A 22626-nucleotide genomic window follows, 5' to 3' on the forward strand; every position below is an offset into this window, starting at 1 on the left:
TTACCTTTACCTTTAAGAACACAAAAAATAATAAATGTATAAAGACATAACAGGAATAAATTGAATATATAAAATATTTGTTTTTAACAGACATGGAATCATCACATTGCAGGCATTCTCAGAAGCTAATCGGAAACTCTGGCTTGAAGCCATGGATGGTAAAGAACCGGTAAGAATATTGACACATTCTATAATTTAGGTTTTATTGTTCTAATTAGAAACTACATCAGAATTTTTTTTATGTCTGCATTATATTTGAAAATATTAATATAGCAATCAGAGTAGAGACTCTTACAGTTTTTCTAGTGTTGTCTCACTCACTGTAACTTTCTAATTTGTTTCGCAGGGGGACTTCCAGATTTAAACCTAAAATTACTTTTTTTTTCTTTTCTTTTCTTTTTTTATTATGTTAAGTTAGCCACCATACAGTACATCATTAGTTTTTTATGTAGTGTTCAATGATTCATTAGTATAACACTCAGTGGTTCATCACATCACGTGCTCTCCTTAATGCCCATCTCACGGCTACCCCATGCCCCTACCCTCCTCCCCTCTGAAACCCTCAGATTTTTTCCTGGAGTCCAGAGTCTCTCATGGTTTGTCTCCCTCTCTGATTTTCCCCCCTTCAGTTTTCCCTCCCTTTACCCTGTGGTCCTCTATGCTCTTCCTTATGTTCCACATATGAGTGAAATCCTAAGATTACTTTTTAACAAATTACTTACCACTAACTTGGCTGTGCTGATTGGATTATTTTATTGAGTTGATAGTTGAGTCCCCACTCTTTGCAAGGCCTGCGCTAGGCTTCATGATCAGTGTGATGAGCAAACGTTCAGGGTAAGAACTAATCCTGTGGTCTATATCATTATTTAAAAGTCTCATGTGGTGGGGCACCTGGGTGGCTCAGTCAGTTAAGCATCCAACTCTTGATTTCAGCTCAGGTCATTATCTCAGGGTCTTGAGATTGAGCCCTGCATCTGCCTCTGCACTCAGCAGGGAGTCTGCTTGAGATTTTTTTTTTCTCTCCCTCTGCCCCTCCCTCCAAAATAAATAAATAAATCTTAAAAAAAATAAGTCTCATTTGGTCAAACTGCCTTGTGGCTTGACATTTTCCCTTCCATCCATATCTCCTCTGTTTTAATAGTTATTTCAATGTGGGCATGATAATTTACTTAAAATTATTAGGGAGGCTTATGTAAAAAAGGGAATAAATCATTGATCACTGTCTGTCTGTTTTCTTTGTGAAGAACACTGCATTGGATGGTTGGAGGTATGAGCACACAGAGAAAGATAGGAGGCCCTGTTCTGTCCCTTGAGAACTATCCTTTAGTTGGCAAAGAATCTGTAAACAGCCTTGTGCAAAGTACCTATGCAACAACACACATATAAAGTGTGGTCCCTAGACTTTGAGGCCATCCCTCAAACTGTTACCAGTCCACAATAAACTGAGTGCAGAAATTATGATTAAGCATCTGGAAAATTTTATAGCAATTTGGAGAAGTCATTTTTTATCTATTGAGTTTAATAATAAAAAATTTGGACTTTGCATCTATTCTTTATGTTTATTATATTTTATTTTATTATAACTTATAAAAATATCTGCCAATTAAAAGTTGAAAATTAAAACAAAATGATTTGACTCTTTGCTGCTAATAGTTGTGAGGTAAGCCCTGACCTAGAGCAGATTTAGGAGATGGTGTGACAGCTCAGGTACAAGTTAGGGCTCTACATGTTGAGAACAAAACACTAAGGAGATAATTTGAGGAAGGAGTAACCTGAGAAAATTCATGAGATCCTGAAGAAAGGATACCTTCTGTGCATCATGTCAGGTAATAGAATGAGATATATAAATCAGATGAAAGGGATAGAACCTTGCTCAGGGCTAAACAGACAGCCATGACGGAAGGAAGTGGTAAACAAGGTAGGTTGACAGGGTAAGGAGTTGGCCCTATGGATGCACCAATTGTAGGACCTTGAAATCAATATACTCCCTTTGTGTATCATTGTACCGACATAACCCTGCTTCTGTGCAGGGTCATTAACTGATTAGACTTCCTTTGTTTTTTAGATTTACACCCTGCCTGCCATTATTAGCAAGAAAGAAGAAAGTAAGTTGTTTTAATAATTATTTAAAATTTTATCACAGATTTTTTTTTAATCCAAAGGTTTTATGTGGTATTAAGAGTTAATTCTGGAAAAATAGTAGTAACATATCATTGATCTGACAGTTAAACAAATTTAAAATTTTTATTCCAAGAAGTTGCTCAAGTCAAAGCCACTAGTAACTGGTGTTATAGTAACCAAAATTAATTTTTGTTTGATGTTTATTTACTTATAGGTATGTACCTTGCTTTTTTCCAGGAAGAGAATTGAAGCAGTTGATATATAGTTTGATTTTTTAAATGTTTTTAATGGCAGTAGAGAGTTTCTTTATTTTAGTTTCCCTGTTCCAGTGACAAGACTGAAGACATGAATACTTTGTGCTGGTTTTAGGAGATTGTGCCCAAGAGTGTGATGTATAAGGACATTGTCGTAACACGTGGGATATATAGGAAAACCTATTGTCTCACTGTAGAACTACTGAATCCTTAGTATTAAAGCATTCTTAATAAACACATTTTATGTATTTTCCATCTCATTCTAAATGCTCTTTAATCATCTGCCACCTTCTTGCCACCTTTTACCCTTGGTTATTTTAAGGTATTTTCTTTTTCATATACTCTACATGATCAGATTATTTGACATATAAAAATTATTTTGTGTATTTGTTTCTAAGGTTATGTGTATATCTTCTAAAGCAATTTCAAGTTTTATTTAACTCATTGACTCTCTCTCATGATGTCTAAATTTATTTTTAAAATAGGATTAACAATAACCCTGACTTTGAAATTGCTAATACAATGCAATTTAGAATGGAATAAAGATAAAAACTAGGAAAGTACTCATTTGAAAGTCATAAATATTGAGTGTATGAAAAAGCCTATTATTTTAACTGAATGAAATGCTTCCTAGCAATTAATTTCAGAAATTATCAAAAGAAAAAACATGATTTAAAATACTCTTAATGTTAAAGACCTTAAAAATTATTTTCAGTTTTTATTCTTGCATTTCTTTTTTGCAGATCAAGGAAAGTGATTAACATAAAATCTACCATTGCCCATTTGTATCTAATCACAGAAATAATAACCAACAGATAAGCACCAAATGTTCATTCTAAACAATTACCTAAAGAGCAATATATTATATAATTTGCATTTGAGTAGATTTTGAAATGTGCTTCCTAATATTGGTTTCATTTTTCATATATAGTGTATAGTTCTTTCAACCTCAAATGAACCTGCTCAAGGAGTAATCCTTAGGAAACAACTGAACCTATATATGGTTTTGAGTAAGGCTCTAAATGGGGACATGGTGAAGTCAGTGAGAATATATTTGATCTTTAATGCACTTCTGGGAAGTAGGGTTTCTATCATAACTAGGAAATTTGAATAAGAAAGTTATCACATGTACTCATGCTGTGATGGAGGGGGAATACACTTCTTCATGCCATAAAGACTCTTCTAGAAATCTGCTTTCTCTTGGCCTTAGCCACCTGAAACATCACCATGCCACCATTTGTAATTACAAAATGGTGTGTTTTTCAGTAAAACAGCTATCCTAGAGTCCTTGTGTTTGTGTCATTTCTCACATTTTGTCTTTTGGTATAGTGTTTTAGTATCCTGCTTAGTTCTCTGAGCAACTTGTGACAGAACACTTGTTCCCTTTTTCTTAGTACTCAGTATAGGCTTTCCATGAAGTTTGTGTGCTCAACACACATTTGCTCTTATTGTTGCTCATAGTGCCAATAGGCTTTTATTGCCTAAGGGGAGATTTTGATCATAGAAAATAATATTATAATTATGTTTGCTTTATTAATATGTAGTGCTTGAAGTTATAAATCTTAACCTTAGTTTTAAGTTTTATTTTTATTATTTTATATTAAGCTTTATTTTTTTCAGCCTATTTTTATGTACAGATCTTATTTTATGGATGATTGTCCTAATTTTTGAAAATGTCATTTTCACTTTATATTTTCATAAAATTGATAAAATTCCCCCATTTATACATTTAATCATTGAAGCTTTTTTTAGACATATCAAGATGTAATTACAAAGGTAGTAAATCTTATTCTCCCAAATGCAGCACCATAATAAGACAAGTTTCTGATTCTGGCTAATATAATCTTTCTAAACCGGTAGTATCTTCTGTAATCTAGTAAAATGGCTTATAAATGCTGAGATTAATATCCCTTTAAGTATTCTAAACATTCTAAATAAATTATATACAAAATTGCTTAGTGATAGCAAAAGGTCTTACTATGTGGGCATAAAGCTTACTTATCCAAAATCGCACTTATTTTGATTGCTTTTCCACATTCTTGGAAATTCAGATTTGCTCACCCAAGGAAAATCACTACTCTGTTGAAAAGACAAGACTATGGCATGTGCCATCCATAAAAAACTCTGACTAATAGAGGCACAGGATTGAATGTACTTTCCAGAAATAAGCTCCCTGCAAGCAGTGGGGTGGACATTTTTTTATTGCTGACTTATGTGAGCAATGTTTTCTAAACATTCCTCAATCCAATATGCATTGAAGTCCCTTTCCCTGAAATGACCTCCCTCTCAGAATAGTCGATGGGCTTTCCAGGTCCTCAAAATTTAATATTTTTGCGTGTAATTTTAAATGTTTTACTACATCAAGTCCTAAAATGTATTAGTGGAACTTTGAATCTCTTGCTCAGACTGTAATCTTCTTATCTCTTTTATCATGTGTCTTATCAATATACCACTATTTTAACTAGTGATTTAGTAACTTATAGGGTATACATGAACACTCAGCAGTATTCCAGACTCAAGCATATGGTTCACTTGAGAGCAGCGTCATGTTTTCTTCCTAGTGACATGTCTGGAATTTTATTTGTTTCAGTTCAAAATTATATTCCAGTGATGGTGAAGTTCTCAGACCTCTTTTTTAAGTCTTGAATTAATCATGTAAGCTCACCGTGTTAAGAGTGCACAGCAGCTTTTATCTTTATGTTCATCCCTTCTACCATTTTTCTATATATCATCCTGGTTTTTGAGATCTCTGTGTTCCTTTTTGACATTTGACTCCTCTCAAAAGTGGGGAGTTATATCAATTTCCATTTGTAACTTCTCTGTCATTTGGTATTTGAAACCAGTACTAGTCTTGATTCATTTGCCACCTTGAGGAGTGCATCTTTATAACCTTGGTAATGCAGATAGGTTCTGTTTATCTTAAAATACTCTAGTTATCTATCCTTTGGAGACTCACTTTTTCATGGGATATGTTTGTATTTTTGAACTGATGAAGCTAGTAATGAAGCATAGGATTGTAAAATGTAAAACTCAAATTAAGATTTGTTTTGACCGTTAACCATTAAAGGTGATCATAATGTCTATGCTTTCATTAGAAAAACTAAAGGTAATAGAGTAAAAACTATCTAGCATCCTAAAATAGGGCCATATAGTGTATATGCAGAGAATATATGCCATGAAATGAAGAGTAAAACTCTTCTGTGACTGTAGAGTAATGAGACTGTCTTTACAAACCTAACAAAAGTCTCAGTACTTCGTGGTTACTCTTACTTTACTGTTTAGAGTATAGATGCTGCAAATGAGACTAACATATAATTCAATAAAGAGGAAAAGTTTGACACTTCTTAATGAAAAAAAACACTAAGTATAAAAACTAAAGAATTGGTCAACAAATGCTTTTCTGGTTGTAAAATATGCTTGCTACTACAGTGTTCTTTTCTTGAAATTCTAAGACTTTGGGACTTCATTAACTTTGAGAATAGCAATGTCTACCATCAGTTTTAAACAAATACTATTCAGTTAAGAGTAGAACTAAACAATCCTTCAAGCTGTGCTATATTGGGGGTGCCTGGGTGGCGCAGTGGTTAAGCGTCTGCCTTTGGCTCAGGTCATGATCCCGGGGTCCTGGGATCGAGCCCCGCGTCGGGCTTCCTGCTCAGCGGGAAGCCTGCTTCTCCCTCTCCCTCTGCCTACTTGCACACTCCCTATTTCTCTGTCAAATAAATAAATAAAATCTTAAAAGAAAAAAAAGAGTAACATATCAATAGTGCTCCATAATTTGAGCCCATCTTCAAAGAAACCAATTTTCCTTTTTGGTTGTTTTATTAAATTTTTTATTTTAATTCCAGTATAGCTAACATACAGTGTTATGTTACTTTCAGATGTGCAATAGAATGATTCAACAGTACCATGCATTACTCAGTGCTTATGAGAAGTGTACTCTTTAATCTCCATCACCCATTTGACCTATCCCCCCTCCCATCTCACTGCTCGTAACCATCAGTTTGTTCTCTACAGTTAATAAGACTCTGTTTCTTGGTTTGTCTCTTTTTTCCCCCTTGTTTGTTTGTTTTGATTCTTAAACTCCACATGAGTGAATTCATATGGTATTTGTCTTTCTCTGACTGACTTATTTCACTTAGCATTATATTAACTCCATCCATGTTGTTGCCAATGTCAAGATTTCAATCTTTCTTATGGTTTAGTAATATTCTATTGTGTATATATACCACAACTTCTTTATCAATTCATCTATTGATGGACACTTGGGCTGCTTCCATAGTTTGGCTATTGTAAATAATGCTGCAATAAACATGGGGGGTGCATATATACTTTCAAATTAGTGTTTTTATATTTTGGGGGGGGGGTGAATACCCAGTAGTGCAATTCCTGGATCATAGGGTAGTTCTGTTTTTAATTATTTGAGAGACATCCATACCCTTCCACAGTGGCTGCACCAGGTTGCATTCCCACCAACAGTGCATGAGGGTTCCTTTTTCTCCACATCCTCACCAACAGCTGTTCTTTCTTGTATTTTTTATTTTAGTCATTCTGACAGGGGTGAGGTGATATCCCATTGTGGTTTATTTCTCTGATGATGTGTGATATTGAGCATCTTTTCACTTGTTTGTTGACCATTTGTCTTCTTTGGAGATAATGTCTGTACATGTCTTCTATTTTTTAATTGGATTATTTGTTTTTGGGGTGTTGGGTTGCATCAGTTGTTTATATATTTTGGATACTAACCCTTTATCAGATATGTCATTAGCAAATATCTCCTCCCATTCAGTAGGTTGTCCTTTAGTTTTCTTAGTTGTTGTCCTTTGCACTGCAGAAACTTTTTGCTTTGATGTAATCCCAGTAGTTTATTTTTGCTTTTATTTCCCTTGCCTCAGGAGACATATCCAAAAATGTTGTTACAGCTGATGTGGGAGAAATTAGTGACTGTGCTCTCTTCTAGGATTTTTGTGGTTTCAGGTCTCACATTTAGGTCCTTAATCCATTCTGAGTTTATTTTTGTGTATGGTGTAAGAAAGTGGTCCAGTTCCATTCTTTGGTATGTAGCTGTCTAGTTTTCCCAGCACCATTTATTGAAGAGATTGTTTTTTTCTCCTTATATATTCTTCCCTCCTTTTTCAAAGAGTAATTGACCATATAGTTGTGGGTTTATTTCTGGGCTTTCTATTCTGTTCTATTGACCTATGTGTCTGTTTTTGTGTCAGTACCATACTGTTTGAAACAAATTATCATTTGTGACACACCTTTTGTGTCCCAAAACCTCCATCTTGGGACTAGTTGTTAACAGGGACAGAGACAGTTGTCATTTTTCCTAAGCTTTCTTTCTCTGGCATTCTCTCTTCGTGCCCTGAGCTTCGTCCCCAGTCAAACATGTTTTGTGTGGTGGTTTTTGAGCTGGTCCTTCTACCCTAGGTTGAAGGAGGTGAGAACTGAGAAAGAAAAAATACTATATTCTCATTCTCTCATGCAGTTCAGATCAACAGTATTCCATTGTATACCTACTTTACTCCGGGTATTGTGAATGGGAAAAAAAGAAGTCCTTTCAAATGATGTTTCTGCTAATGAAGGTCATGATTTGGCCACATCTTAACAGTCACTCAACATTCAGTCTCATGTACATGTTCACATGTCCTCATGATTGGACCAGAAGATACTTCCAAATTTCCCCCAAACTCTCAAATTCTGTCACTGTGTTTCAGTCTTTCCACATGTGTACTTAGGGAACATGTGCTTCCCAGCAATAAAGAAAAGAAAAATTAAGCTCATTCTTCTTATCTTAGACAATTGCCATCCATCACGAGATTTTTGAGCCTCATACTGCTGTTTAGATAGTTTAATTCTGGAAGTTTTCAGATGTCCCCAAATTATATCCTCCTCCTCCTCAGCACATCCTCCACCAGGCCTGTGGTCAAATAATTTTGTTTCCATCTTGAGACCCAGAAAGGAGGGTCTCATGCTTTTCATGGGCAGAGCAAGAAGGAACAATGTGGGCCAGGGCTGTGGAGAGTGAACTGCTCATCCTTTGGGGAAAAGAGAAATGGTCCTGTGGATATCACAAACACCAATAAATGTACTCATTTCTTTTTTCTGTTTCTTTCAAGCCATGGACAGTGTGATATTAGTTATCTGTGATAAGTAGCCTTTTAATCTGAAATGGCAGATTAGAAAAGTGAATTAGAAATTAAAGACAAATGTTGCTTTGTTTTGTCAACCCTGAGAAGGTACTGTAAGGCCAAGTAGATTACATCTGTAAGGACATGCTGGGTTTTTAATTGCTAGGAAATTGAAGGTACAAGGACTTTTGCTTTGTTAGCTGTATAGAACACTATTCTTTTTCTTTTTCTCATGGCTGTTTGAATTCTCTTGAGATTAATAGCTATTATGCTGTTAAACTGCCTTATGAAAACTTTATTTGGATATCTATAAAAGCTTTAGCCCTGAATAGTTTCCGGAGGAAAAAATAATGTTTACACTTAACTTTTGATTGAATATACAAAGTTCTTTAAGTTAGCTTGTTTTCTACTTCTACCCCTGAAAGCCAAGCATCATTAATACTATAGGGTTTCAATTCCTAGGAATTTGGTGGTATTTGTATTCTGCACATCCTTCTGGCCCTTTCTTAGCAGGGAGACATGAGGCTGAGGGCATCTGGGGAGGAGTTGACTAAAAGTTTGCTCCTGTTAGCTAAGTACTAACCCTTCTCGAAGCAAGGGTGCTTGCATAACCCACCTGCACACCAGTAACAAGCAAACCATTAATCAATAAGCCTTATTGGCTGCCTTTTCTGAACCAGGCATTGAGCCCTGATTAAGTAATCTGTATTTCTCCTATGTAGGATGGGTATGCTCCACTCTCTACTTTTGAAGAATTATGATAAATTATCAGCCTTTAATGAATGATGTGATTTGTTTTTGTAAGGACCCTTTCCACTTATTATTTCAGTGGAACAATGTTTTTTTTAAGCTATAAAGAACCTATTTTTGGTAAATTCCCAATAGCACTGACATTAAATGCAATAACCTCTTCATGGCTTTAGGAAGTTGCTTATTTTCTATTACAGAATGTATTTTCCCCAAACTTGCCTCAGAAACACCACTCCTTGTGACTGCCTCCTTCATCAGGCACTGGGAGACAGAGTATACAGTAGCCTGTTTAATCCATGGTTCTCTCTTTTCCCCAGACTTTAGCAGAATCGGCAGAATCATATTGAATCTTAGAGTCTGCTGGATAATCGCATTTGTCACTCGCATTCATATTTCACTGGTTAGTGTCTATCACATGGCTGAGCCTGTCTTTGAGGGAGCTAAGAAACAATCTTCCTAAAGGAAGGGGCAACAAATACGGGGCACAGTAATCCCAGCCTATTGCAGTCTGTTCAGTTCCAGTGAGAGGATGTGTTTGTTCATTGTGATTTACTGAAATATGATGAAAGTGTACAGACATTTTTTTAATATCCAACTTATCTTTTCAGTGACCAGCTAGGTTACAGGGCCTTAGTGGTTTGTACCTGGTTTACATTTGTTTCAAGAAATAGATTATTACTTGGGCTCCAAATATTTAAAAATAAGTAATATATTATGCCTTTTTGAAAAGTAACACTCCTGGCAGACAGTTTCTCAAGCCCCAGTGACTAGTCATGCCTAAAGAATGCCTTGTTCACATAATTTACATATGTAGATATTTATATTTTCCTCCAGCTGCTGCTGATGATGATAGCCAGCAGTTCTATGGCAGTTACTATGTTGCAAGTACTATCCTAGGAGCTTTGCAAATGTTAACATATTTCATCTGTGAACAGTCCTGTGACAAAGATACTTCTATCATCCTTACTGTACAGAAGAGGAAACTGAGGCACAGAGAGATTAAAACTATGCCCAGTAAGACAGCAAGTAAGCGAGAAAGTAACTACTATCTCTTAAAACTGGTTAGAATTAATGGCTGATTGGGGCACCTGGGTGGCTCAGTTAGTTGTGCATTTGACTCTTGATTTTGGCTCAGGTCATGATCTCCAGGTCCTGGGATTGAGCCCACATCAGGCTCTGCGCTCATCAGGGAGTCTGCCTGAGGATTTCTTTCTCTCCCTCTGCCCCCCCTTTCACTTGTGCACTCTCCCTCTCTCTCTAAAAGAACTACTGAATGACTTCTTTTGTTATTTCTTCTATTTTTCTTCATATAGCAGTGATGTATGGATAGGAGCACATGGAGAAGGAAACTAGCATTTAATTAGGTTTGTTGTTCTTCAGTGCTTCACGTGGTTTTGTCTTCATTTTACTACAATCCTTTAAGATATGTGTTATCATTTCTCTCATTTTATAAATAAAAGAACTAGAGTTCACAGACATTAATAGGCACACTCCCATTCATACAGCAGTAAATACTAGAGCTGAGAATCAGCCCCAGATTCAATGTGGGTGCTATATCTGCACTAAGCAACCTCCTTATACTCTTTCAGGCAATACCAAAGGGTGTTGAGAGGAAACAAAACAAAAATGCATGGTTGTTTTCTACCAACATAGTATATTCTTCCATATCATTGAATTGATTGATAGTGTTTTATTTACTCATGTCATGTGAAAGGAGCTAAAGCACAAGATCTTGGGATCAGTACAGTGGCACCCATGAAGTGACCTGACATTCATACTGAATGTCTATAAGATTTTATTCTTTGTGGGAGCCTGTGATACTGGTTCATTAGAATAGACTGGGGTAGTGCTGCCAAATATCCCATTATACCTTCAATATAGCCTGGTTATTGTTTATTCTTCTCCAAGTGAATACTTAAAGAAATTCTGTTTTATCTATCAATCAATCGATCGATAGATATAGATATATATAGAATACCACAATTGTCTTCATTCATTTTGCCAAGGGCAAGTTTTATTGACATTTTTTAATAAATGATTTTCTCTTTCTTAATCTTTATTGAAAAGTTGGAACAATGTGACCTCAAGAACCAAACATTATAAATGTCAGGAACTTGCAGTTTTAATTGATGAAAAAAAGATACTAGTGTATCCTTTTTAACTAGAGCTATATTTCTTGGTTCAGTTTTTGTTGTTGAAAATAATTGTTTCCTTACCTCTCCACTTACCTGTTTTCTTATGTTCAATAAATATTTTTAAATACCAGAATGGATAATGTTATGATTGGCCTTGGGGTTATTGTAATCAAGAAAAATCCCTATTTGCCATCTAAAAGAAGTTTTACTCTCATATATGTAGTAAACTCTTGTTTGTTTAAACTATTCATTCTTGGGTGCCTGGGTGGCTCAGTTGGTTAAGCGACTGCCTTCGGCTCAGGTCATGATCCTGGAGTCCCAGGATCGAGTCCCACATCGGGCTCCCTGCTCGGCGGGGAGTCTGCTTCTCCCTCTGACCCTCTTCCCTCTTGTGCTTTCTATCTCTCTCATTCTCTCTCTCTCTGAAATAAATAAATAAAATTAAAAAAATAAAAAAAATAAACTATTCATTCTTGTATTGTTGAGTTTACCCAAAGCATTGACTGAATTCTTTTCACCTGATGTAGGGCCCTGGGGACACAGAAATAAATGAGCCAGTTCTTATGGGTAACAATACGTATTTCAGTATGGGCATTTTAAATGTTTTAATCTATTGGGTTTTTTAAAAAATTCTAAAGAACTGTATTTTAAAAAAGCATCTTAACTTTCAAAGTCCCGTGAATAAAAATAATAATTTCTACCTTCTGTCTTCTTTTTACTTACATTTTGCATGGATCTTTCCAAAGTTCTTTTCCTAGGAAAATAGAAACATTCATTTGCTCAAATTTTACATTTTAAGAAATTGGGTCATATGGTCCTGTTGATTACTTTTTTTTAATCTAATAACACATAATAAATCTCTTCTCGGTTCTACTTTTTTCGGCCATAGATTTTTCAAACCTGAAAGGTTTCAGTGGTTTTCTATGTCTAGGATTTCTTAAAAGTTTTCTGTCTATTGTTAGCACAATTTTTTGATACATATTTTTTATCTCTGGATTTGTGTTGAGTTACATGAATGTTTAATCCCCCATATTTCTTTAATTTTTATTCTTTATGTTTTTATTTTATTATTATTATGTCTCAAATTTTAATTCCAGTGTAGTTAACATGCAGTGTTATTTTTAGTTTCAGGTGTACAATACAGTGATTCAGCAGCTCCATATAATACTCAATGCTCATCAAGATAAGTGTACTCTTAATCCCTGTCACCTGTTTCACCCACCCCCCACCCACCTCCCCTCCAGTAACCAACAGTTTGCTCTCTATAGTTAAGAGTCAATTTCTTGGTTTATCTCTCTTTCGTTTTTTTTTTTTTTTTTGCTCCTTTGTTTCATTCCTTAAATTCTACCTATTATTGAAATCATAAAGCTATTTGTCTTTCTCTGACTGGCTTATTTTGCTTAACATCATACTGTAGCTCCATCCATGTTGTTACAAATGAATGATTTCATTCTTTTTTATGGCTGAATAATATTCCATTATACACACACACACACACACACACACACACACACACACACACCATGTCTTCCTTTTTATTTCTTTTTGTGTATATGTGAATTTATTTCTTCAACAAAAATGTAAATTTTTATAATAGTTTTTTATTTTAATTCCAGTATAGGTAACATACACTGTTATGTTACTTTCAGGTATACAATATAGTGATTCAACAGTACCATACATTACTCAGTGCTTATCATGAGAAGTGTACTCTTTAATCCCCATCACCCATTGGACCCACCCCCCCTCCCATCTCACCGCTCGTAACCATCAGTTTGTTCTCTACAGTTAATAAGAGTCTGTTTCTTGGTTTGTCTGTCTCTTTTTTTTTCCCTTTGTTTGTTTGTTTTGATTCTTAAACTCCACATATGAGTGAAATCATATGGTATTTGTCTTTCTCTGGCTGACTTATTTCATTTAGCATTTTACTAACTCCATCCATGTTGTTGCCAATGTCAAGATTTCATTCTTTCTTATGGTTTAGTAATATTCCATTGTGTATATATACCACAACTTCTTTATCCATTCATCTGTTGATGGACACTTGGGCTGCTTCCACAGTTTGGCTATTGTAAATAATGCTGCAATAAACATGGGGGGGGGTGCATATATACTTTCAAATTAGTGTTTTTGTATTTTGAGGGGGGGTAAATACCCAGTAGTACAATTCCTGGATCATAGGGTAGTTCTATTTTTAATTATTTGAGGAACATCCATACCCTTCCACAGTGGCTGCACCAGGTTGCATTCCCACCAACAGTGCATGAGGGTTCCTTTTTCTCCACATTCTCAGCAACAGCTATTCTTTCTTGTATTTTTTATTTTAGTCATTCTGACAGGAGTGAGGTGATACCCCATTGTGGTTTTGATTTGCACTTATTTCCCTGATGATGAGTGATATTGAGCATCTTTTCACTTGTCTGTTGGCCATTTGTATGTTTTCTTTGGAGATATGTCTGTCCATGTCTTCTGTCCATTTTTTAATTGGATTATTTGTTTTTGGGGTGTTGGGTTGCATCAGTTGTTTATATATTTTGGATACTAACCCTTTATCAGATATGTCATTAACAATTATCCCCTCCCATTCAGTAGGTTATACTTTAGTTTTGTTGGTTGTTGTCCTTTGCACTGCAGAAGCTTTTTGCTTTGATGTAATCCCAGTAGTTTATTTTTGCTTTTATTTCCCTTGCCTCAGGAGACATATCCAAAAATGTTACAAGCTGATGTGGGAGAAATTAGTGACTGTGCTCTCTTCTAGGATTTTTGTGGTTTCGGGTCTCACATTTAGGTCCTTAATTCATTTTGAGTTTATTTTTGTGTATGGTGTAAGAAAGTGGTCCAGTTCCATTCTTTGGTATGTAGCTGTCTAGTTTTCCCAGCACCATTTATTGAAGAGATTGTCTTTTTCTCATTACATATTCTTCCCCCCTTTTTCAAAGAGTAATTGACCATATAGTTGTGGGTTTATTTCTGGGCTTTCTATTCTGTTCTGTGGACCTATGTTTCTGCTTTTGTGCCAGTACCATACCGTTTTGATTACTGTGGCTTTGTAATATAACTTGAAGTGTCAAATTGTGATATTTCCAGTTTTGTTATTTTTTCCAAGACTTCTTTGGCTATTGAGGGTATTTTGTGGTTTCATACAACTTTTAGGATTCTTTGTTCTATAGTTCTGTGAAAAATACTGTTGGGGGGCACCTGAGTAGCTTAGTTGGTTAAACATCTGACTCTTGCTCAGGTCACGATCTCCTGGGTCCTGGGATTGAGCCCCCATGTCAGGCTTCACACTCAGTGGGGAGTCTGCTCTAAGATTCTATCCCTCTGCCCCTCCCCCTGCTTACTCTGTCTCTCTCTCAAATACATAAATAATAAATCTTAAAAAAATGCTGTTGGTATTCTGGTAAGGATTGAATTAAATCTGTAGATTGCTTCGGGTAGTATAGACATTTTAACAATATTTATTCTTCCAATCTATGAGCATGGAAAGTCTCTTCATTTATTTCAGGCACATTCAATTTCTTTCTTCAGTGTTTTATAGTTGTCCATGTACAGATCTTTCACCTCTTTGGATAAGTTTATTCCTGACTATTTTATTATTTTTTGTTGCAGTTGTAAATGGATTGTTTTCTTAATTTCTCTTTCTGCTGCTTCATTCTTAATGCAGAAAAGTGCACTGGATATCTATATATTGTTCTTGTATCCTGTCACTTTACTGAATTCATTTATCAGTTCTAGTAATTTTTTGGTGAAGTGTTTAGGGTTTCTTTATGTATAGTGTCATGTCATCTGCAAATAGTGAAAGTTTTATTTCTTCCTTACCAATTTGGATGCCTTTTATTTCTTTTTGTTGTCTGATCACTGTGGCTAGGACTTATAGTACTACCTTGAATAAAAGTGGTGAGAGTGGACATCCTTGTCCTGTTCCTGACCTTAGGGGAGAAGCTCTCAACTTTCCCCATCAAGTATGATGTTTGCTGTAGGTTTTTCAGATAAGGCCTTTATTATGTTGAGGTATGTTCCCTCTAGACCTACTTTGTGGAGGGTTTGTATTATGAATGGATGTTATACTTTGTCACATGCTTTTTCTGCATCTACTGAAATGATCATATGGTTTTTATCATTTTTCCTATTGCTGTAATGTGTCCTGTTGATTGGTTTGTGAATGTTGAACTGCCCTTGCATCCCAGGAATAAGTCCCACTTGATTGTGAATAATTTTTTTTAGTGTATTGTTGAGTTTGGTTTGCTAATATTCTGTTGAGGATTTTTACCTCTATGTTGATCAGAGATATTGGCCTGTAGTTCTCTTTTGTGTGTGTGTGTGTGAGGTCTTTATTGATCTCTTCTATTGTTTGTTTGTTTGTTTTCGTTTCTATTAGCACTTATTTCTGCTCTAATCTTTATTATTTCCTTTTTTCTGCTGTCTTTGGGTTTTGTTTGGTCCTATTTTTCTAGCTCCTTTAGATGTAAGGTTAGATTGTTTATTTGAGATTTTTCTTGCTTCTTGAGATAAGCCTGTATTGCTCTAAATTTCCCTCTTTGGACCACTTTTGCTGCATCCCAAGGTTTTCGACCATTATATTTTCATTTTCATTTCTCTCCATGTAATTTTTATTCTTCTTTTATTTCTTGGTTGATCCATTCATTGGTTAGTAGCATGTTATCTAACCTCCATTATTTGTGCTCTTTCAGATTTTTTTATTATCATTGATCTCTTATTTCATAGCATTATGGTCAGAAAAAATGCATGGTATGACTTTAATACTTTTGAATTTGTTGAGCCTTGTTTGTGGCCTAATATGTGATGTATTCTGGAATATGTTGCATGTGCACTTGAGAATAATGTGTATTCTGCTGTTTTAGGATGGAATGTTCTGAATATAACTGTGAGATCCATCTGGTCCAGTGTGGTATTCAAAGCCAGTGTTTTCTTGTTGATTTTCTGTTTATATGATCTGTCCATTGATGTAAGTGGGGTATTAAAATCCCCTACTATTAATGTATCAATTAGTTCCTTTATTTGTTATTAACTGTTTTGTGTATTTGGGTACTCCCATGTTGGGTGCATAAATATTTAGAATTGTTATATCCTCTTGTTGGATTGTTATTATTGTATAGTGTCATTATTCTCTTGTTTACTGTCTTTGTTTTAAAGTCAATTCACCTGATGTAAGTATAACTACTCTGCTTTTATTTTGACATCCATTTGCATGATAAATGTTTTTCCAGCCCCTCACTTTCAATCTGCATGTGTCATTAGTTCTGAGTCTTTTATAGGCAGCATATTGATGGGCTTGTTTTTCTACCCATCACATCACCCTGTATCTTTTGATTGAGCTTTTAGTCCATTTATTTTCAAAGTAATTATTGATAGATATGTACTTATTGCTATTTTGTTACTTTTCTGTGGTCATTTTTGTAGTTTTTCTATGATCCTTTCTTCTCTTTCTCTCTTTCACACTTTAGTGATAAACTTGGATTTCTTTCTCTCTATTATTTGTGTATCTGTTATTGTGTTTTGATTTGTGGTTACCATTAGGGTTGTATAGAACATCTTCTGCATATAGCAGCCTATATTCAGTAAACGGTTGCTTAAATTAGAACTCATTCTTTCTTCTTACCCTTCCCCCTATTTTTCAGGTATATGGTGTCCTATTTCACATCCTTTTATTTTATGAATTCTTTCACTGATTTTTACAGATTAATTATTTTTACTGTGTTTGTGTTTCCTTCTTTTCATGCTCTTACTTATGGTCTTTCCTTTCTACTCCAAGTGTTTCCTTAATATTTTTGTAGGCCTGGTTTAGTGAACATGAACTACTTTAGCTTTTGTTTGTCTGAGAAACTCTCCTATTGTGAATGATAGTCTTGCTAAAAAGAGTATTTTTGGCTGCATATTTTTTCCTGTTAGCACTTTCAATATATCATGCCACTTGCTTTTGTCCTCCAAAGTTTCTGCTGAAAAATCCACTCATAACCTTATGGCATTTCCCTAGTGTGTAACTATCTTCTTTTGTCTTGCTGCTTTTAAAATTCTTTATCACTGTTTTTTGCCATTTTAATTACTTTGTGTCTTGATGTTGACTCCCTTGAGTTGATTTTTTGGGGGGATCTCTGCCTCCTGGATCTGGACATCTATTTGCCACCTGGATCTGAATATCTATTTCCTTTCCCAGTTTTGGAAACTTTTTAGCTATTATTTCTTCACATAAATTTTCTGAACCCTTTTATTGTTCTTATGGAATCCCTATAATGCAAATGTTATTACACTTGATGAAGTAGCTGAGTTCCCTAAGTCTGTTCTCATTTTGCATAATTTTTTTTCTTTCAGGTTGCTCATTCATTCCTCTGATTCCTCTAGCCTGATATTTATTCCATCTAGTGTATTTTTAATTCCATTTATTGTTTTCTTCATCTCTGATTTGTTCGTTTTTATCTCGTTGTTAAGCATCTCACTTATATTCTCCACTCTTTTCTCAAGTACAGTGGGTATCTTTATGATAATTAGTTTAAATTCTCTGTCTGGTGTATTACTCCATTTCTCTTAGGTCTCTTACTGTCGTTTTTGTCTTTTTTTTATCCATTTGGGATATATTCCTCTGTCTCCTCATTTTGCCTAACTCTCTGTGTCTGTTTCTTTGTGTCAGGAAAGTCAGCTACGTCTCCTCCTCTTGAATGTAGTGGTCTTATGAAGAAGAGGTCCTGTAGTGCCCTACAGTGCAGTTTCCCTCCTTCCCCAGAGCCCGATGCTTCAGGTCGTGTCTCCTATGTGTATTGCATGTGCTTTGCTGTTTTGTCCTGGCTGCTTTTTCCTTCAGTCCAGTTGTCTGCAGAGGCTCTCTTTGCCTGTTATGAGCAGCATTTTGTCCCTGGTGGGGGTGTGGTATGCAGTTTTAACAAGGTGTGCTCTGCTTATGAAATGAGACCTGAGACCTGTAGCTTCCAGGACCCGGGCCTTATGAGTGAATTGTGCAATTTTAACAAGGTGCTCCTTGAACTTCCACAAGGCCTGCCACTGCTACTGCCAGAACTACAGTCTTGCAAAATGCATGGGTGGAAAGATGTAGTGTTGGCATAGTTGGCGCTGGATTTCTGAGGGGGTGGCCTGAAGTGCTGGGACTGATGCAAGCATGAGTGGAAAGGATGGATGTGACAAAGCACTAGGGTGTGGGGCTTGGTGTAAGCAAATTACGTAGTGACTTTCCTGCTGGTTTCTGCAGGTGACCATGTGTTTATGTTAAGGGTGGGGAAGGGCAGTGGCACCTGCCAGCTCCTTTGTTCCTGGAAGAGTCTTACTCTGGACATGCTCTGAGATGAGTACATAACTCTCCCTACTATACGCCCCAGGTGTTTTTCAAAGTACTGCTTCTACCCTGTTTTTGGAGGGCTGTTTGGCATGCTGTCTCTTTAAGGGCAGGGACTCATCTTCCTACTGCCTTCAGGGCTCTTCCAAAATGGAGCCAGCTGATTTTTAAGCTTCCAGGCTTTAAGTTCTTCTTATTTGTAAGAAGTCAGTAAATTCAGCTCCTCTTGCTTTCAAAGCCAAATGTTAGGAGGACTCATCTCTCCCATGCAAGCTTCCTGGTGTGTTAGTCTATTTCTCACCCTTCTCTGTGACTGTGGCTCCCTCCTGACCACAGATGGCCACCTCTGTTTTGCTCCCCACCATGTCTCCACCTTTTCTACCCTCTTTGATGTGGACTCTTCTCTGCCTTTAGTTGTGGAGTTTGTTTTGTCAGTCTTCGTTTTGTGGGTTATTTACACTGATGTGAGTGTTATCTAGTTGTATCCATGAGATGAGGTGAGCTTAGGGTCCCCTTACTCCACCATCTTCCAGCCTCCTTCTAATCCACCATCTTTAATTGGAAGCCAGTTTAGTTTTTTATTGATATCAATTATTTTCATATATAATTTGAGAATATTAAGAAATATATCTCTACCACATATGATGAAAATTTTCATGATAGTACCAAGAAAACATTTGAATCTTTCCTCAGGGTATTACTTGATATTCTTAAGTTAAATCCTTTTTTTTAAAACAATCTAATTTGATTTGGTCTCAAAAACTTAAGAAAATTAGAACAGATTTAAAAATCTAGCAAAAGCAGTGAAAATAAATTGCTATTTCATAATGTAGGATCTTTGGGGGATTTTTGGTCGACTAAATGTATTTTGAATTACTTTGCATATGATAAAAAATGCAGTGGAAAGAATATTGGACTTGGATTCAGGAGATCCGTGTTAGAATCTTGGTTCATAAACTTGGAACAAAGTGAAATTTTCAGCAACCCAGTAAACCATCTTAAGATTACAAAGCTTTCTCTCTACTTCATAATGTTTTGAGAATCCCATGAAAAAGAATATGTGACTAGCTTTGTAATATAATTACCAAGACATAATAAAGGTTTTTTTTCTTAGTACATTTGCTTCTCTCGTCTGGAATAACATGTAGTGAAAGATAAGGCTAATTTTAGAAAAAATGGACAGAATCGGCGTAACAGATTTGCTTTCTATGAAGGATCTGTGCATTCTAAGGAAGCAAGTTTATGTAGTAACTTTGGTGACTGCGAACCTTTCTACTTCTACCCTAAAGTAAAAATTCAGACTAACTAAAACTGTGCCATTAAGTCCTGAAACAACAGAGCCAACTAAGGGGTAAAGGAAGTTGGGCATAAACCCTTACTGTGATTTTCTTTTATTTTCAGTGTACTTAAATGAAGCAGGGTTCAACTTTGTGAGAAAATGCATTCAAGCTGTGGAAACAAGAGGTAAGTGTTGCCTGACAGGTGCATTGTTACTGTTATGTAGTTCATGTAGTTCATTCTTATATAGAAACCTCTCAAAAAATGAGGATGTATTTCATCATTAACATGAAATTAACTTTAAAAACTATATAAATTTATAAATTATCTAAATACACAAAAAACTATAGCTTGAGCTTTACCAAAAATCATACTGTATTTCTTTTTTATTGTTATGTTAATCACCATACATTACATCATTAGTTTTTGATGTAGTGTTCCATGATTCATTGTTTGTGCATAACACCCAGTGCTCCATTCAGTACGTGCCCTCTTTAATACTCATCACCAGGCTAACCCATCCTCCCACTCCCCCTCCCCTCTAGAACCTTCAGTTTGTTTTTCAGAGTCCATCGTCTCTCGTGGTTCATCTCCCCCTCCGATCTGCCCCCCCTTCATTCTTCCCCTCCTGCTATCTTCTTCTTTTTTTTTTTTTAACATATAATGTGTTATCTGTTTCAGAGGTACAGATCTGTGATTCAACAGTCTTACACAATTCACAGCGCTCACCATAGCACATACCCTCCCCAATGTCTATCACCCAGCCATCCCATCCCTCCCACACACCCCCACTCCAGCAACCCTCAGTTTGTTTCCTGAGATTAAGAATTCCTCATATCAGTGAGGTCATATGATACATGTCTTTCACTGTATTTCTTTTTAATGATTTTTCTTAATAAAGGCTTGCTTTACTTCTTATTGATAGACTTTGTGTTATTTATTACTATAACCACTTCTTTGATTTTTTTTCAAGCTTTAGTGGGGTAACATTCTTAAGGAGCTGGTCTTCCTCCTTCCTTATATTATTTCCTTCAGTGATTTCAGTCACGGTCACAATTATAGCACCTTTCCTCTCTCTAGTCATGACCTCTCACCTGAAGCCCACTCCGGTGCCTATTACACTCTTTCCATTCCAGGAAAACTTTGCTTTAGGAAAACTCATATTGGGCTTTGAAATTCTGTGAACTTAGGCTTAGATTTTGGTGCTGCCACTTAGAAGTTTTGAGAAGCTAAGTATGTTTCTTAAATTCTCTGAATCTGTTTCCTCATCTTCAAAATGAAGATGTAAATGCCTTCCAACTCTTCAACATGCAGGACTCCATGACTGAAGAAATAGAGGATGAGAAGTCCTGATTATCATTTCCCATCTTTGATGCTTTTTGTATTCAAATAGTGGTGAATGAACGGGGTACTTTGCTACTTTAAAGATCTTCAAAAGACTTTCAGACACTGTTCAGTGTCTACTCTGAGAAATATATGTGTGATGGGTGTTTCCAGGGTAGATTTGCTGAAGTTAGACTGCAAAATTGGACAAGTAGCTTTCAAATTCTGTATAGGTATATGCCTGAGTTTTTTAACATTCTGTACTTGTGCTGCTGGTCTCAAGCCATTCTCTTGTGATTTTTTCTTCTCATTAGGCATCACTATTTTAGGCCTCTACCGAATAGGAGGAGTAAACTCCAAAGTTCAGAAACTCATGAACACAACATTTTGTAAGTTTTGGATGAAGCTGGTTACTTAATTTTTTGTATTATAGATAATCCAAACCATAGCTTTCTTTGAGAATTATACTATTGCTTGCCTTTGAATTTGTTTCAAGTAATATTTAAAATTAATATTTGCATTCAGTTTTTAATGTTCAGTTATAATAGATGAACAATCAGAATTTGGGAGGGGTCCTTTTTATAATGTTGGACTTTTTCTCAAGTGTCCTTTGATTAGCTAGAGTTGCATTGAGATTTATGGATGCTGGATTCAGATTGCCTAGCTTGGAATCCTGACTTGCCACTTAAAAGCTTTGTGACCTTGGGTAATTTGTTTAAACACTTTGTGCCTCAACCTTCTCATTCATAAAATGGGAATAATAATAGTGCCTGCCTCATTGAGAAGTATGAGGATTGGATATGTTAATTCATATAATGTACTTGGAAGCATGCCTGGCAGATGGTAAGTGCTCTGTGATGTTAGCAATTGATAATAATTTGATTTGGAACACTATTATTCCACAAGAAATCTTTGAGGTTTATAGAGCATCAGAGTGAGATTTACACCAGGTTCGCACAAACAATTCTAAACTTAAATCTGTTGGTACTCTGAGAAATAAATGTCTCTCTCTTTGACCTACTTATGTTTGTGTACATCTTCTTTATGGTGTGAATGATATTTTGAATTGCACAGTTTAAATATCTTATTTTTTACTCTTTTCAGCTCCAAAATCCCCTCCTGATATTGACATTGATATTGAATTGTGGGATAATAAGACAATAACAAGTGGACTGAAAAACTACCTCAGGTAAGGAAGGTTTAACTCCTACTCTGTGTGTGATGTCTCCCTTACCTCCTTGGGCAGTTGCCCTGTGATTCCTTGGAGCTCCTGGGCATGAACTTCACTACTTAGAGCAATTCTTCACCTTCAGGTGAAATAGCATAAGGTG

At 35.8% G+C, this 22626-nt stretch overlaps 1 protein-coding gene across 1 annotated transcript in view; it reads left to right on the forward strand.

Annotated features, from left to right (window-relative positions):
* The window catches only part of ARHGAP42 (Rho GTPase activating protein 42), a 302672-nt gene that overhangs the window by 254801 nt on the left and 25245 nt on the right, over positions 1-22626 (forward strand). Inside the window, exons 11-15 of the mRNA XM_028119626.2 lie at positions 91-169; positions 2066-2105; positions 20096-20158; positions 21610-21684; positions 22400-22484. Coding sequence (XP_027975427.1) covers positions 91-169; positions 2066-2105; positions 20096-20158; positions 21610-21684; positions 22400-22484 — 342 coding nt within the window. The remainder of the gene's footprint in view (positions 1-90; positions 170-2065; positions 2106-20095; positions 20159-21609; positions 21685-22399; positions 22485-22626) is intronic.

This window comes from Eumetopias jubatus, unplaced genomic scaffold (genome assembly GCF_037043125.1).
Source record: "Eumetopias jubatus isolate StellerSeaLion01/CBP00866 unplaced genomic scaffold, mEumJub1_p1.0 scaffold_13, whole genome shotgun sequence".
Lineage (NCBI taxonomy): Eukaryota > Metazoa > Chordata > Mammalia > Carnivora > Otariidae > Eumetopias > Eumetopias jubatus.